The sequence below is a fragment of the Thunnus thynnus genome, chromosome 18 (assembly GCF_963924715.1).
Source record: "Thunnus thynnus chromosome 18, fThuThy2.1, whole genome shotgun sequence".
In the NCBI taxonomy this organism is placed as follows: Eukaryota; Metazoa; Chordata; class Actinopteri; order Scombriformes; family Scombridae; genus Thunnus; species Thunnus thynnus.
This window is the reverse complement of record NC_089534.1, coordinates 7715625-7733015: the sequence shown is the minus strand read 5'-3', so window position 1 is coordinate 7733015 and position 17391 is coordinate 7715625. Positions and strand designations below refer to the sequence as shown.

General features: G+C 36.6%; 1 protein-coding gene across 1 annotated transcript; it reads right to left on the bottom strand.

Annotated features, from left to right (window-relative positions):
• Positions 1-343: 343 nt before the first annotated feature.
• On the bottom strand, positions 344-10954 carry LOC137169440 (uncharacterized). Its single transcript, XM_067572633.1, has 9 exons — positions 10799-10954; positions 7002-7062; positions 6151-6163; positions 5302-5442; positions 4993-5145; positions 2997-3055; positions 2823-2878; positions 1190-1314; positions 344-689 (listed from the first exon to the last, which is right to left on the bottom strand). The coding sequence occupies exons 2-9, from the start codon at positions 7053-7055 to the stop codon at positions 421-423; spliced, it is 870 nt and encodes a 289-aa protein (XP_067428734.1). The 5' UTR covers positions 7056-7062; positions 10799-10954; the 3' UTR covers positions 344-420.
• Positions 10955-17391: the final 6437 nt, after the last annotated feature.

Below are 17391 nucleotides of genomic sequence, written 5' to 3'. Positions count from 1 at the left end.
CTGACGGTCACAGTCACTAGTTTAATCTGTTAACGATCAAAACATTAAAACAAAACATTAAATTAAAACAGAATCATGCTTGACTTAACATTGATCACATTGGAAAGTGACATTGTTAGAGCCCTGGACTTCCCCGAGAGTAAAACCAGGAAGAAAATGTTTTAAAGGTAGACAAACGAATGTCCAGCCAGTTATTTTCCTCTGGCGTCGGGGCGGCTCCTAATAGCTTAAAAGCAAAACAGTTTTCTTGTTCTTTTTTCTCAGAATTTGCATTTACTGCCAGTCAAATTAGAGGGACTGCTCTCACCCAAAAAGGGGCAGGGGTATGACGCAAGGGCAAAGCACCTGGATATGCTGCTCTCATCTACAGTATACTGATTTCTTAGCAAAAAAGAATTTTAATTTCAATTAGACTTTAATTTAAAACAGAATTGTAAATCTGAAACCTCCATACTTGCCTGCCCACAAGCCTGTCACCTCCTGGAGTGTAACTTCAGTACAAGACTTGTATTCCTGTGTGGCACATTTGTCATTCAGTTTCACCACACTGCCTTTGTTGAGCTCAAAGCGCTCGTGCTTCTTGCTCATGTTCCAGCCAGCACTGTCCGTCTCCTCCTCTAAAGTGCATTTCAGTATGGGGCTGGACATGTCGCACACTTTAGTGTCTGGGGCCTCTATGGTGACCATTCCTGTGTGAAAAAGGTAATATAAATTCATAGCGACACAATAGGCTAGGAGTAGGAGGTACAGTTTGTGTAGCAGTGTCAGTAAGTCCATTAGTCCCTGGATTCATCTGTCTGTCCAAGAGAACAGCTCTTTCCTTTTTATCAATTTATCTTAATTTAAGAGATCATCATTAAAGATGCACTGATTGTTTGGCCACCGATTGAAATCGGCCGGTATAAACGCCATAGCCTTGCATTATTAGACAAAGCAGCAACATAAGCATGGCTCAGACATAAATGGAGAGAGATTAAAAATTTGCTTTTGATTATGCACCAGATGCACTTGTCCCTGTGTTGACAGTGGCGTTTTTAAGACCAGATATTCAGAGTCAGAGTGCAAAACAGAAAGCAGCAGATATTAGTCTATAGAGAGCATGCACTACAGCAGCTAAGAAATAATTACAGAGTCAAGGGTCATCATGATCCAAATGAACACCAAAAAACAGTAATATATTTTTACTGACCTACAGTGTCGACCCAAATTACAGCTGCAAGAGAGGTTTCCAGCCGAGTCACTATGCTTTGAAGTTTAGAAGTCTCAACTTTGACGCTGACAGCTGCCTCAAAATCAACAATGCTGTTTCCTGGCCTTTAAGATTTTGGAGAGGATCAATGAAAGATAACTGGTTAAAAACATAGAAAGTATCTGTATGTGATAAAAGTAATAGGAGATATGCAACTGAAATGTTTACAACATGAGACTGCTGCCTTCAAATACAATATTCGAATTGACATACATTTCATAAATGTCTCAGTGTTATTTTGATCATAGTGAAAACATTATTTGCAAGCACTGGTCACCAGTCTCTGATCTATCAGTAAATTATGGCACATGCCAGGTGTTGATTGGCCGGTGAGTCCTCTAAGAATGATGTGTATTTACTACTAATGTGCAACAGCAAATATGTTTTGAAAAAAACGCAAAGCCGCAGGGATTACATTTTTTCTGAAACATATTTAATTAATGTATCTAATAAGTTGCAAAATGTTCATACTGACTACGTAACATTCACTGACAACATATTTCATTTGCTTTCCCTACAGTATCTGCTCGTAGCAACTAAAGCATGATTAATGTTTTCATAGTGATGTTTAGGTGACTCAAAGCACTTGGTTAAGGTTAAGCAAAGATTTTGGTCTCATAAATTAACGTACTTGAAATAGTCAAAGCTTACTTGAGGCACGAGACAGGACCTGCCTTCAATGTTTAAAAACACAATCTTTCCTTAAAGATCCTACCCAGACAAGTTTTAAGGTGTATATAAAATAATTCTGAAAGTTACAACTCCTCTTCTACCGCATTAAAAATTCCAGAAGCTATAAATATGCAAGTATTTTTAATTTCAGAAGTTGAACTACTAGAGGGGGACTTTAACCATAAATCTAAACTATTTCTTTATAACTGTGCACAGTCATGACTACGTGATTACATGGTACAATTGCAGTTGAAGCTTGAAGGGGAAAACATTCTTAGGTATTATTTATTTAGAGTCTAACACAAAAAAACTGAGCTAATCTGCTTCATCAGTGCTGTGTGATTGACCTTGATTGACAACATAACTTTGTTTTCTTGAACTGGAAGAATGTTTCCAATGAACAAAATCCAAAATTTACATTTCTTCAAATATAATGTATTTAGCAAAACCATTTAGAGATATATAAATGTAATTTTTAAGAGATGGGGTTGCAAAACGTATGTAGTCATGAGGAGGGATCACTGAGTATCTAAGATGGTTATGTCATGATTGTGACATGCTAATACATCAGTTAAAATAGTTTTTATGGCACATTTCACATGCAGATGAGACGAGTTTCACTACTGGACTGTTTTTTCAGTCTGTGTTCATAAGTCCCCAACAGGCAGGTGAAGCACAGACTGTACAGACATAAGCTTGCTAGCCATGTACACACCAGTGTGTGTGTGTGTGCCTGTGACAGCTAAGATTCTGACTGATCTCGAAAACCACCAGGAACTCCTGCTCTTCCTCTAGACTCTTCCATTTTTTTTGATGATACTTTTTTAATAAAGTCTCTGTATATGCAAAAAATAAATGACACTTCAAAGTAATAAATCAATAAGTTTGCAAAGTACAATACCTCTGAGTTACATTCAGGGACTCAAAGCCATTCAGTCCTTTAAATTCATTTTGAAGCTTTAAAAAGAAAAAGCATTAAACAAATTACAAACATTTGAATGTTTGTAATGACAGTAGAAATGTATAAAGTATAAAAGTACAGTAAGTATAAATTTGAGATGAGAAGCAGATGTACCGTTGTTGCTTTGGATGAATCCCAGGTGGATTTCGATATAATTGATCCATTGATTTTAACTGTGTTGATTGCAAACATTATCATTACTTTCAGTTCTGATATCACATTGTATCCCAGCAAACATTGGTTGGACGGTGACATGACATCATGGGAATCAAGTAAAATCACCATTTAACTGAAGTGTGCACAACTTTTGAATACAAATATGCGTACACAAGAGTCAATGTCTCCTGTTGGTTGCTATTTTCCGCCTGGACCTGACTTAAAAAAAAACCTACTCAGGATTTCACCGTGGAATACCTTTATTCATGATTAGTTCTTTCATTTTTTTATACAAAAACGTTTAAATCTGTCTTTAATTGGCTGTGAGCGGACGTGCTAAAATGACATCCTCTCCACAAAGGATAAATGTGCAGGCAGAAGCTGCTTCATATTCATGTTTTTTTAATTTTTATTTACTCTGTAGTCTACTTTTACATACTGTATGAGGTAACTTTTTTATTTAGATTCTTTGGTTGGGAAACTTCATAGCACTGAGTTTTTAACAGTTTAACAAAGGAGTTATTATTGAGTCACACAACTTCATAAATTTGTCTTATTGATGCTTGACATGAGCGAAGCATCATCCCACCTCATGAGAATTCACCTAGCTCTCCACGAGAGATGAGAGTTGCACATGTGCAGCGTTTGCAACCACCAGTTGTCTGAGACGCAACAAGCACAAGAGGACAGAAACGATGCAGATATAACGCTGTTATGTGAGTTTGTTGAAGGAGTTTTTTCTCATGTTAGCAAATATGTTCTGTAACGTTCCTGTTGATGAGAGGTGATTTAGAGCATCTGGGCTCCTCACATAAGTGGAAACTGGAGAGAAGTGAATCACAAGTAATTAAAAGGTTTACCGTTTCAAATAATTAGATTATCTATAAGCATTTTTCTCAGTTTTGTTTATCCTAATAAAATGTTGTTGCATGTCAGTATCAACACAGTGTGTTTCTACAAATATTTTTGAAATGGACCCTTATACTTTTCTGTTTATTGTCTTAAGAGTGTGTTATACTGTCTTACAGCTAAGTGCACAATATAATAGTCTGCCTTCTCTGCCTCTTGTGTGAACATGTTCCACTGCCAGTTCCTGACAAGTTTGAATAAGTTAACAAAAACGAGCTGTGGGATTCAGCCTTCAACTTTTACTTCTCAGTAGACAGAGGCAGAGAAGGAAACCACCGAAGGGAGAGAGATAGATAAGGCTATGAATGAATAGAAGGGATATTGTGCGTTAATTAAGAGACATCTGTTAGGATGACTAATATGGGATGTTCTGTGACTCACGCCTCTATGTAAAAATACAATTATTGAATTTCATACAATATTTCTTTCAGCCTATAGCAAATTGGGTGATCTGCATTTGCAAATGTGAACTCTGTTCATTGCAATAAAACTCTGGAAGACAACTTGCTCTCTGTGAATTCATCTTTAAATTTCCACGACAGTTTAACATAGTATTTATTGATGAACAGGATTATTTTGAAAGTGTACACGTCATTAAAACGTCTTGCAGCTGCCTAGGTCAGACTGTCAACTATTTTAGAACATATTAAATTGTTAATTTAGACATATAGGAAGCAATAGAATGCATATTGTATACATACACTTTTACTTGGAAAGCCCAGGGAGGACAACCAGGTGAGAGCCAGGTAATATCCCAAATGTTGGTTCAACCTTCATTTTCGAACTATTTTTGAACCATTACGGGACGTGTTGGGGGGACGATCAGACAGCGGTCATACACCGTAATGTTTGCTGGGATATTGTCCACAACACAAGAATAAAAAATACAAAAATCTAATAACACAGTAGTATAACTATCAAGTTACAGCCATCCTTATTCTACTTGGTCATACAAATTTACGAAATACAACAAATCATCACCAGAAAGTAGTGGTACAAATTGTACAAAGGCAAATGAAAATTCATCACGCATCTGGACCGTTACCTTGGACTTTGGCAATGCAGAGTGGTGTGATGTGCGACACGTTTTGTTTGCATGTAGATTCACTGCAACATTTTTCAGTGTAGCACACATCATTGCTCCAAACGTACCCGTCAGAGCAGTTGCAATTGGATTTTTCTCCAACAATCAGGCACTCTGGAGAGAGAAACACAGGTGCTGAGATTTCTGGCTTTTCTAAACTCTAAGATGTAGCATCCTCAATGTGTCTTTTCCCCTACCTCCATCCCTTTACCCCTCACTGTATTAAAGAAGAACTGAACCTAGAAAGAAGAAATTTCTCCAGGAATATACCTGCAACCAGTTCACTGTCTGAAAGGGTCACACTGTTGGTATCTTTCACTTGGATGACAGTTGAATCCAAAGCTGACAGGATGGTCTCCATTTCCAGTGTGACATTACTCTCCACCATCAGCTCACCAATGTATACAATCTCTACAACAACAGGAGATATTTTAACATGTTATTTTTTTATGCTGGAAAAATTTTTTTGTCATTATAGATGCTACAAATCAAACATGTTAGTTTAGTATGTGAGATATCAAAACATGGTGGACAAAATGTTTCCCCTGTTTCCCTTACTGTACTATCAATGCTGAGGGTCTGTTTGCCTACATAACATACATTATACAGGAACAGATTAACCATCAGTCAACTGTGACTGTATCTCTTAGAAATGTGACATAAATGTCATTTTGCACTGTAACTATACATTAAGCCTACAGTACATGTTACATTACAGTATATCGCTTTAGAATTATATGAATTGTAATTGTAATTGTAATTAGGACTATATATATGGTAAAAATATTTGTAAAAATACATACATCTACACAGATGTACTGTAATACATTTAAAAATAGCTGATGTCAAATGGAAGGACATGACTGAACATGATAGTGGGTATATGATATAGATAGTGGATATACGTTACATACATATAGTGGACATATAGGATAGCATACTCTGAAAATGGAAAGTTTTATTTTATTTCTTAATTTTTTGGTTAAACATGAGTCTGCCATCTAAATTCCAGTGGATGGTAGGTCTCCCAGTGTAATCGTGGCATAGCTGAGGATCTGTGGAAGTTTTCTGAGGTATTTTACTGAAGTGCTCTATGTGATGTATGATCTTCTGCCTCACCTGCTGCATGGACCTGCAATGGCAAGAACAGGCAGAGAACAGAATTAATCTTTCTGTCATGGGTGTGATTCAATCTTGTGTCAAATTACAATATAAAACATTTATTCCAAAACACTTTTAAATAAAACAAAACAAATATGTGATGCACATACAAAAGTTGGCTTTGGTCATTTAATTTTCAGTTAGTTAATAAAACTCCTTATATACATGTAACATTCAAGATTGTGTGCATTAGAATATAATTTATAAAAATTAAATTAAAAATTGACATTAAAATAGAAGAACAAAACGGAAGTTTAAAGATCCCCTTCAGGTACATGTATTATAAGAGATATTCTGCTTGGAAGAATAATTTGTGTCTGATGTAGTTTTTACACACATGCAAAAAAACAAACAAAAAACAAACAAACAAACAAACAAAAAGACATTTAAAAATCCAGAATCTATTAATATGCAAATCTTGTTTATTTCAAAAGTTTGACAACTGGACACAAGATGACTCCTGTTTGAGATGAGATATTGAACCACAATTGGACTACGTTGTAAACTGAGATTTAAGGTGAGCAAAGAGAAACTTTTCCCCCGTTCAGCAGATGAATGTGAAAACAGCCTTCTAATGTCAAACACCACACATACAGTACCAGTCAAAAGCTTAGACACAAGGGGATGGGTATATGTGTCAAAACTTTTGACTGGTACTGTACATCATTCTGCACAGTGAAGCTAAAATATCCAAGTGAAGTAACAATAAAAACATTTTTGAGTGGGGGACATTAAACAAGATTCTGTTAAAAATCATAGCTACAGTCCTGGTCAGCAATATATTACTGATTACACTGAAGCATCATTACCTGATAGTAGATGTACACAGCTCCAATCAGCAACATAAACACCCTGGAACCCATTGTATTTCTAATGGAAAAAGATCAGATTAATCAACAGTAGCATCAACTGAGGAACAAAAAGACCGATACAAAATCTACACACTCACAAATGCACATAAAGTAAATGTATTTGCACTCATTTGAAAACCCCAAATTATTTTAAGGGTTTACATAATGTTCTCCTGTATGCAGATGACAGCACTCTTTCTAGATAGGCAGCATTTCAAATTGAGAGTAATTACAAAAACACTATTGACATGTGCTTACGTCATAAGCTCCGCCGTAGCCTACTCTGTCTTTACTGTTGCGGCTGTAAAACGGTGGATAAATTGCTTTGAGCCTCACACAACCCCTGTGAAATGACTCATTTCACTATCAGAATTTTATCCATTCGGTCCACTAACATTTGGAAAGTCTAGAAGAGCCGCACAATGAATTATTTTATCCCCATTCAAGTTAGCAGAGAGCTAACTGGGAGATAGGTGGCTGGCCGGAAGTCACACAGTATATAATCATCCAGCCAGTGCGGGAATGTCAAATCCAAACCAGATTGAAAACTCTGTATACTGAGATTCATCTGGCTTAATCAGCATTGTGTGAACTCGCTTGGCAAGGGCTTGAATGTAACAGACATTGTTTTATTTGTGAAAGTTCCAAACTGCAGGTTTAAATCAGCATACACGAAGGACTTTTGAGCTTATTTAAAGCAACACTTTAATGTACAATAATGATCGGTCTTTGGTCTATGAGGAGATACTATATCTCTGCAGCTCCTTGCCAGATTATCATGAAATTTGAAAGGCATATTAAAGGTTTCCCAAGGATGGTTCCTAATAATTTTGGTAGCCCCCTAAAGATTTGCAACATCAGTATGTTGTTTGCTCCATTCACCTTTCATATTGTAGGATGTAGTGAACATTGCAGCCTCTAAGGGCTTCTACCAGATCTATAGACTTTTAGCTTGTTGGTTTAATGGAGGTAAACTAGCACAATTGTCCAATACCACCACAACAAAATATTTTCACTAAAGGTGCTAACAGAAACCCTTGTTACCACCATTACAAATATTCTTTAATTATTCAATCAGAGTTTCACCCAAGCTCTAGTTCCACTGCCTAAATTTGGATTATCTGGCTAACTAAAAAAGATAGTAGTTAGATTAGACCTGCATGTAATGATTTTTGTCACTTAGCCACTTGGGGTTACTGCAACAAGCTGCAAACACAACACTGACATTATCATCATTTGGAGTTGTGTTAATGACCTCGCAACAAATCTTTGTTTAATATTTCCTCTCCTTCTAGCTCTGTTTTGGTCTTTACCAACTCCTGAGGGAAATATCGGGCTCTTTAGCTGCTTAATGCTCCACTGTGTTAATTAGCTAGTTTCTAACTTTGCTGTTAGGCGGTGAGCAAGTAACATTCAATGGGTTTATCAGAGCTTTTTTGTTAAAAACCATTGCCTGCTGCAGCTGGCGGTGGGGTTCATGAGAGCGGTGAGAGTGAACCAAAATAGTAACGTTGCAGTTCATAAAACCAAAATAATGACCTGGAAGACTGAAAAATGCTCCATAGAGATGAGAGGAACTGCAGTGTTGGGTAATAATTTTCTGTGGGTTCATTATTACAAGCAACAACGTTCACATGACACAGTCATTTGCTCCGTTCTTAATGTAAAAAATATTGATCTGAGCAGCTTTAACTGCAGGCTTCAAAATGTTCCTTCAGATACTGGCTGATGATGTCCCTTTTGCTGCATCCATGTTTTTTTCCCAGTACTCTTGCCCTTCGTATTGTAGGTGTTGGTTGTTTGTGTCAGCCAAGGCAGTTTTTATTTTCAGTCATGATCAGTTGGGAAATACATACATTTTATACTTATTAGTTACACTCTTCAATTATAGTATGCATGAATACACCTATAACTGGTATGATTTAAAAAATAGCGATAGGGCCTTTAACAATCCATTAAAAAAATCTAATCTAATTTAAGCAAGCAAACTACATAAAACCTGAAATATAAGCCTTCCCTGTCTGTTCACATAATTGTTGTTAGCTGCCTTAACACCACCCAGTTTATATTTGATTATGAGTCAAACAGTAGTGCATGTACTTATTATTATAATATTATTTATCCTAAAGTTTTCATGACACTCTTATCAGCATCCACCTGTTTTCCCTTCCAAAGTATGGGAAGCACATCTTTTAGCTAGTCAAACTTATTTGCATCAGTTTACATGTGAACTAGAGATACAAACAGTGAGTTGGTGGTTTTCACTGCTTCTCGTAACAGTGCAGTGTTCATATCTGTCCAAATATGTGGCAGTTTATACCCAGAAAGGTCAAGTGCTTGTTGATGTGGTAAAGTTCATTCCCCACTAATTTTCTTGTTGAGGTATAGGACTTGGCTACGTTTCAGCTATTGTTACGATGTGGTTATGTAATACTGGACTAAGAGTACAGCCAACCTCTTCAACAACCAGCACATGAAAGGCATGCATGTTCTTGCAAAAATATGCAGATGCTCAGGAACTGAGCCATATGGGTCACAAATATACACATACTGACATCTACATATATACAATATACTCACCCACACGGACACACAAACGCATACATTAACTAACCTTACAAGGGTCAGACCCTAACAGGGACACCTGTACAATAGCCATATCCAGTATAATTATTATAAAACTCAAATGAAATAAATTATATTAATAATACTTCTTAAGCTTGTAATGTTAATTCCTGTTGAGATTGGCAGAGGTGTTAATAGGAAGGTTTTTTTTAAAATCATAGTCTGTGGTTCTGTTATTTTGAATTGCAAAATGACCTTGGAGTTAATTTAACACTACTCTTTTCAACAAAAACAAAACAAAAAAAACTGTCACACAAGCTCCCAAAAGTAGATTTTAGAGCTCAGAATCAATGTATTGCTGGTGTTTAGTTATGAAGCAAATCGTTCATGTTTGGGATTAAATACAGTGAGTCTGTTTCTGTTCATTATTGTATTTTCCAGGAAGAAAAAACACTTTTTCGTACCCCCTGTACAACATGGTGCATTTCTTGGTAAAGAACCATTTTCCCGAATAAAAGTAAGAGTAAATCACCCATTCACTTACACTTACTTCTTCACAGTCAAGTCACTTAATCATGTAAATTGACAAAATCTCCATGCAGTCCACCTTGATGATAACCCAAAATATTGTATTAGCTGTCTGTTCAATAGCTCCTGTTAGCAAAATACTGGCTGGACTGCTCTTGATCACAGGAGTATCATGTACAATTTTGCACTGAATGGTACATTTTAACATGAAAGGTTGAAGGATTCTAACACAATAATATTCAGGGTGCTCATATTTAAACATGACTCAGTCAGTTTAGACTTAAGACGATATATGACTTTGTAGAGGAAGAAAGGGAATGGTTGTTACAACATTTAACATTAAGTCAGTCATGTTTTTTAAGGTGTTACACTAATACCTTAATATAAGGGATAAAACTGCCTATGGTAAAGCTATTCAATTCAAATCAATTTTATCTATATAGCGCCAAATCACAACAGAAGTTATCTCAGGGCACTTTTCACATAGAGCAGGTCTAGACCGTGCTCTTTAATTTACAGAGACCCAACATTCACCCACGAGCAAGCACTTGGCAACAGCAGCAAGGAAACTTTTAACAGGAAGAGAACTAACTACTGTACCTGTAAAATCAAGCACCTGTTCATATCAAAGCAATAAAAATACATTAGTAAAGGGCTCTCACCTTGGCTTCACACACAGCACTGCACAGAAAGAAGATGATTACCCCGCCAACCTGGTTGTAATTAGCCAACAGGAATCCAACTGTACTTCATATCTATGAGGTGCGCATCAGAATAAGAGTCAAAGTAAGTGAGCAAATCCGTCAGAAAGACTGAGTCAAGTTGGACAGGATATGTGCATGTGTGTGTATTGAGGGTGGTGTGGGGGGGCTGTTACAGGGTGATGAAAGACCATTTGCATTGATGGCATATCTCCATGCCAGCCAGGCTGGTCAACAAACTATAAGCTTTCCATGGATATTTGTCTAACAAATCAAGCCTTTTCCCTCAGGAAGTCACAGAACACTGGCCTGTCTTATAAAACCAATTCAGTTTTTGCTTTCTTCGAGTCAACTGGCCTGATATAACTTAATGCTTAGGGTAGTCATAAAGCAGGTAGCCCATCTCCAGAAACATAGACAGATCTGGGTAAGATTTAACAAGATAAGTATGTAATGGAATAAATAGATGACAAAAGTATTAATCAATGTGGGTTTTTCACAGCAGCAAAAGAACATAAGGAAGAATATAAGGAAATTAGACTCTGAGTACAAAACTAATAAAAATGAAGCATCAGAAAATAGACAACAGTAAAAGGATTAAACTACAGTATGTAAGCTAAAGACTATCACCTTTGAAGTAATGCATGTTACGTCCTACCTTAGGGAACAAACTCAACCAGGTCATGGAAGGCAGTAAAGTTGGCTGTAGATAGTGCATACATATTTGAAATTGGCTCTGAATTTACTAGGTCAAGAACAAACAGAACAATGATTCTCTGTCTCTTGCTTTAACTTTTTTTTATGTCCCTTATTTACTTTAGGTTAGCAAACTGAGGCATGTTGGATATTTGTATAGCAACAAACAGCTCTGTTTCAAGCAGCTGTGTCTGTAAGGAGGCCTGTACTGTTTTAGTTTCTTTTCACTGTGAACTGTCTAATAATACAGAATACATATGGCATATATTTTAAAGAAGGCCAATCAGAAAAGTTACAGGGATCAAAAGCCTCTGCCTTTTCACATTTCAGGAGTGACTACTGTGGCAGACATATCTTACAAAACATGCAGTATACTTGCACTGTAACCTCTTGACCACTGTGACCATTTTTAATTTGGAATCAAATACAAATGTATAGGTTTGTACTACAGTGAATGATTTTTGTAATATCAAAAACAGGGACAGCTCATCACATTGCCAAAGCCTTCTTTTATGTTTTCCAGAATATTAGGATGGTGAAAAAGCACGTTGGATTGAGTTGAGTGACAATGGTTTGAATATTTTATAATGATGAAACAAATGGTTTCGTATTGTGTTACCTATCCCTTATAGTTACCTCAGTTTGTCTTTTTAACCAAAAAGAACTAAGTGTATTTGTAATATTAACTGGTGTAACGATTTGAGGCTTGTGGAAATGCTGTGGAAAGGCCTTACAGAACAAATATATGCTCCTTATGACTTAAAACTCCTCAACAAATGTCTCTGTTGTTGCCAAAAGGGATGGTTTGACATTTTGGGGAATGCACTTCATTCACTTTCTTGCAGCAGGTTAGCTGAGAAGATTGATACCAGTCTTCCTCCTGATTGCAGCTCATTCACCTCACCTGCCCAGCCTACACATCTGCCTTCCATCAAGTCATCAACTCAACAGTATATCTACCCCAGTTCGCCTACTTCCTGCCTTACCTGCCATCCTCATTCCCCTTTATTCCTACAACCTCCCCCTCCCCTTTTTATATTACTTAATTCATTGTCAGTGTTTGGGTCCACCTTTATTGATTTTACCATGTTATACATTTTTGACCCACTAACACTGTTGGGAAAGAACACATATTTGGTCATGCAAATTACTTGTTGCCGTTATAATGTTAAACAACACAAAAATAACTTCAGGCTGAATAGGACATTATGTTGTTCCAGTCTACCCTGCAGTGCAACTGATAAACGGATCCATGGGTGTCAAGTTGTACTGTGACCCAAGTCTATTTTGACTAACAGAAAATTTGACTAGTAGAACATTTGTCATATTATGTGTATATGATATTAACGTATGTTCCAAAACCTTTTACCCGCCTCTATCCACTCATTTGAGTTTGGAACGTTATAATATTGTTTCCTCCTAAAGTTGCAGCAGTACTGATACCACCTCAGAGAAATTTCAGCCTCTGCTACATACTGATCATATCCTAAAACCAGACCTGTAACTCTTTTTAAAATATAAAATCATAGTCGGGCTGTTACAGGGACAAAACTCTTTCTTTTTTAGGATACTGCAAATGAGTGTGCCACATTAGCAGATTTGGAAACTGACAAGCAGATGGGTTTTTGAAAGGGTTGAAAGTTTTCATTCATCACAAAGACATCATTTATAGAACAGCTGTATTACAAATTCAAGATATCATTTTTGCCAAGTAGAAAAAAACTATGTAGCTGCAACATACATTATACATTATATACTTCTGTACAATTTTGAGAGATTTCTTCTGAAAAAAGAAGCTTTTTTTTTAAATCATTCTCTCCACATGTGCAATAAATAGCTTCAGTCTGCTTGATATTTACTGTAGCCTGGAGGGAGTGACTATGGTATTTCAATCAAGAGAGACAAGTGAACGGAGAAAAGATGATTACTACACAAATAGAAATGATAGTCCACAAGGACATCATCCCTGAGTAGTTGCTAGATGGACATTGACAGCTAGGAAATAGAGTGAACATGTATGAGAGATGAGTATGACAGAGTGGTATGAGCAATGAAACTACACCTGGCGTTCCTGATTGAACTTTTGTTAAGCTCCATGACTGGCACATGTAGGCTATAGAAACTATAAGCAAAATATCTTCAATTCACAAAAGATACAGCCCATTAAACACTAAATACTCCAGAATTAAGAACTCAGTCCTTTCTGAAACATAGATTTAAAGCATGTGAAGAGTTTGATGGAGCCTTTAATAAAGCCTACTGAGCAGTTTGATCAACTTTGTACCTCTGATAGTCATTTAACATTCATATCACACACCACAGCTATATAAATGGTGCACCTGTGATGTGGCTTCTGTTTCAGTTTTATGCTACACAGGACTACTGCACAAAATACACACAGACTATGATTTGTAACATTTTATGTACACACACACACACACACCCACACCCATGGATGGTTATTTATCCATATGTTAAACTGTTGGGCTGTTTGGAGTGGAAAATTGACTTCTGTACAATTTTGAGAGATTTCTTCCTGTTGCCAGGCATGATAAAAATAGCATCCAAAGACTGAGTTGGTAGCGCAGATGCCTTTCCTGCAATGACAAGTCAAAATGTCTGCTGTGAAAAAGGCCTATAAAGCTGATTTTTGATACTTTATCTGGGTAATTCCTGGTACTCCTTTTCCTGTTTGTAATTTTATTTGACTGATAGTCCTGTCCAAGTCAATATGTCATTATGATGCACCACTTTAGTAAACAAGTTCACTGATCTGTGTGAGACGACCTTGCCATGTCTAACTGATTTGATTGGCAAAGTAAACCAAGATGAGAGCCATTTTGCATCTACTTTGTGGACATTTTGTTGTTTGAAAATGATGTGATGGATACTGTTAAAAGTCAAAAATGGTCAAACAGAGCATTTTTTCTACTTTGAGTGAGAGTCTAAGTGGATTCTATTAATATGTCGTATGTGTCTTCCTACACACACACACACACACACAACTATTTATTAATCAAAGTGTTCTATTCACTTTTTATAAGATATCAGATATAAAATCTATCCTCTGCATGTGCTCTTTGTAGGAAGTACATGTAACTTCATGATTGTTGCCAAAAACATTTAATTATACTATACATCCAACATACAGCATGTAATATTCATAAATACTGTATATTTGTGTTTTTATGAGCTTTGACAAATTACAGTTTTAGAAAAACTGAATTAATGCTTTGTCAATCATTCCAAAAATAAAACTGTCTCTTCTTGGGTGTTTCATTATCCTTTCGATCTCACCTTCATATTTTAACTTTGTTATAACTGTGATGAAGAAAGTTCAATCATTATTTTTGTGAAATAGCTGTTTTTGGTTGGTTGTCATTCTGACTGACCCGAGCTGTCTGCACAGATTAGACATTGGACAACACATTGTAAAAAAACAATGACAAACAATAAGATTCAGTCTGTGGCAAAACAATACAACTGATACTAAGAGGCTGTACTTTTAAATGGTAAGGTCAGAATGCTAACATGAAGAACCCATGTAATAAAAAACAATATCTCTGGTTTTCGAGATTCTTTTGATACTGATACTGAAAAAACTGTCTATCCTGAGACCAACAACGTCATAGAAGTGTAATGCTAAATCTTTTAAAGGACCGGTGTGATAGATTTCAGTGGCATATAGTGGGACAGACTTGGCAAACATGGAATATAATATTCATAAGTGTTTTAATTAGTGTATAATCACCTGAAAGTAAGAATTGTTGTTTTTTTTACCGTAGAATGACTAAACTATGACTAAAAGATGGAGAAACTTGACTTGGATAGGAGAACGTGTGCGGCAGTATTATTGCAGTTCACACTGGTATAGGAGATGGTTAATTAAGGTTGTAATTCATTCTCGTTTAACGAATTTAGTGATCGGTTAGAAGCACTGCGTTGGCTAATCTAATACGTGCAAGCACAACCTAAAACCTTTTATATAGACACACAGAGTAGCATCAGTTAAGAGGGATTCAGGGACAAAAGGCAAACTAACTGTTCAAAAGTCAATCAAATAATTTAAAGTTCCACAGTAGAAGATACAGAGCATATTTAGTAACTACTGTATTTGCACCTGCAGTGAAATGAAAGATGTACATGAAATATGGATTCCTCTATTGTTTGGGTTGGTCAAGCTTCTCACCTCCAGTCCAACCCCCAAGTTAATCCAAAAAATGGTGTGAGGCGTTATGGGCTGGGCCCAGATGATACCCAATTATATTTATAAATGAGGCCAGATGACACCAATCAGGTAACTAAACTTCAAGCATGCCTTAAGGACATAAAGACCTGGATGGCCTGCAATTTTCCGCTACTAAAATCAGACAAAACTGAAGTTATTGTGTTTGGCCCTAAACCAATTAGAAACACATTATCTAATGATATAGCTACTCTGGATGGCATTACCCAGGCCTCCAGCCTGACCACTGTAAGGAATCTGGGAGTTGTCTTTGATCAGGATATGTCCTTCAACTCCCACATAAAACAAATTTCAAGGACTGCCTTTTTTCACCATTTGTTACTTCAAGGCTGGATTATTGCAATTCCTTATCACCAGGCTGTCCTAACAAGTCTGTAAAGACTCTCCAGCTGGTCCAGAAGGCAGCTGCACATGTACTGACAAGAACTAGAGATAGATCACATTTCTACAATTTTAGCTTCGCTGCACTGCCTCACCTACAAAGCCCTTAATGGTCAGGCTCCATCATATCTTTAAGACTTCATATTACCCTATTATGCCACTAGAACACTTTGTTCCCAGAATGCAGGCTTAATTTGCTGAATTAGTCAGTTGATATTACATTTTAATATAAGGTATTGTTCGCTAATTTGTAATTGTTGCACAGATAGGCAAAAATATCTCCCAAAAGCAAATTAAGACATCAGTTACTTTTAAAAGAAGAACCAAAGAGTCAACAACAGCTGAGTTTAGCTAATAAGAATGTTCTGCAATCAACCCAAACATTAATCTTCTTTGACATTATTAGGAGAAATATTAAATAAACCCATCCCTCCCCTTTCCCATGGGTGGATCAGGAGCAGAGTTATTGTTTTATATGGCTCATTATGACATGAACATTATCTAGAAGGTAAGTTAACCGCAGCTCGTCCAACTGATTTGTTTGTGAATGTCATCCGTAATTTTATTATCAGCAGCACAGAGACTCACAGACAGGTGAGCTGCAGCCTCTCAGGTGATCTCTGATGTCATAGTGAAAGGTCTAGCCATGAGTTTAGGACTTGAATTAAAAATAATACAAGTAAAAGTCTCCTGAGTTGTGTTTCCCCAACCAACAAACAGAAAGAAGAACAGAGCTACAGAATCTCAGGTGAGGTTTAAAGAGGGTTACAGTACATAGTTTGTTCAAACAGAGCACATTACCTACAGGTCATTATACATTTATTTACTTGTAATATTTATTGTTAAAAAATATCATATGTCAATTTTAAATATTAATTTTAGTCTCATATTTCCAGTACCAGTCAAAAGTTTGGACACACTTTCTCATTCAAGTGAAATGTGTCCAAACTGACAGATGTAGAGGAATGACAGACTGCAAAAAACACAGAAACAATCATGGTGATGAGTGATAACTCTGCTGGTGGTTGCTATTAACCTTATAAACAGGTTTATGGTTTATACCCACCTTTGGGAAGGACTGTATAACTCTGTGAAAATAGATACACAGATATGCATCAGTTACAGAGTAAGTTGCAGCCAATCATGTTTCACTGTCACATAGTCTGTTTGCACAGGAGCCTTTTGTTCCTGACTTTAGTCATGGTAGTGGCTCCTCCCAGGCAAAATAAGT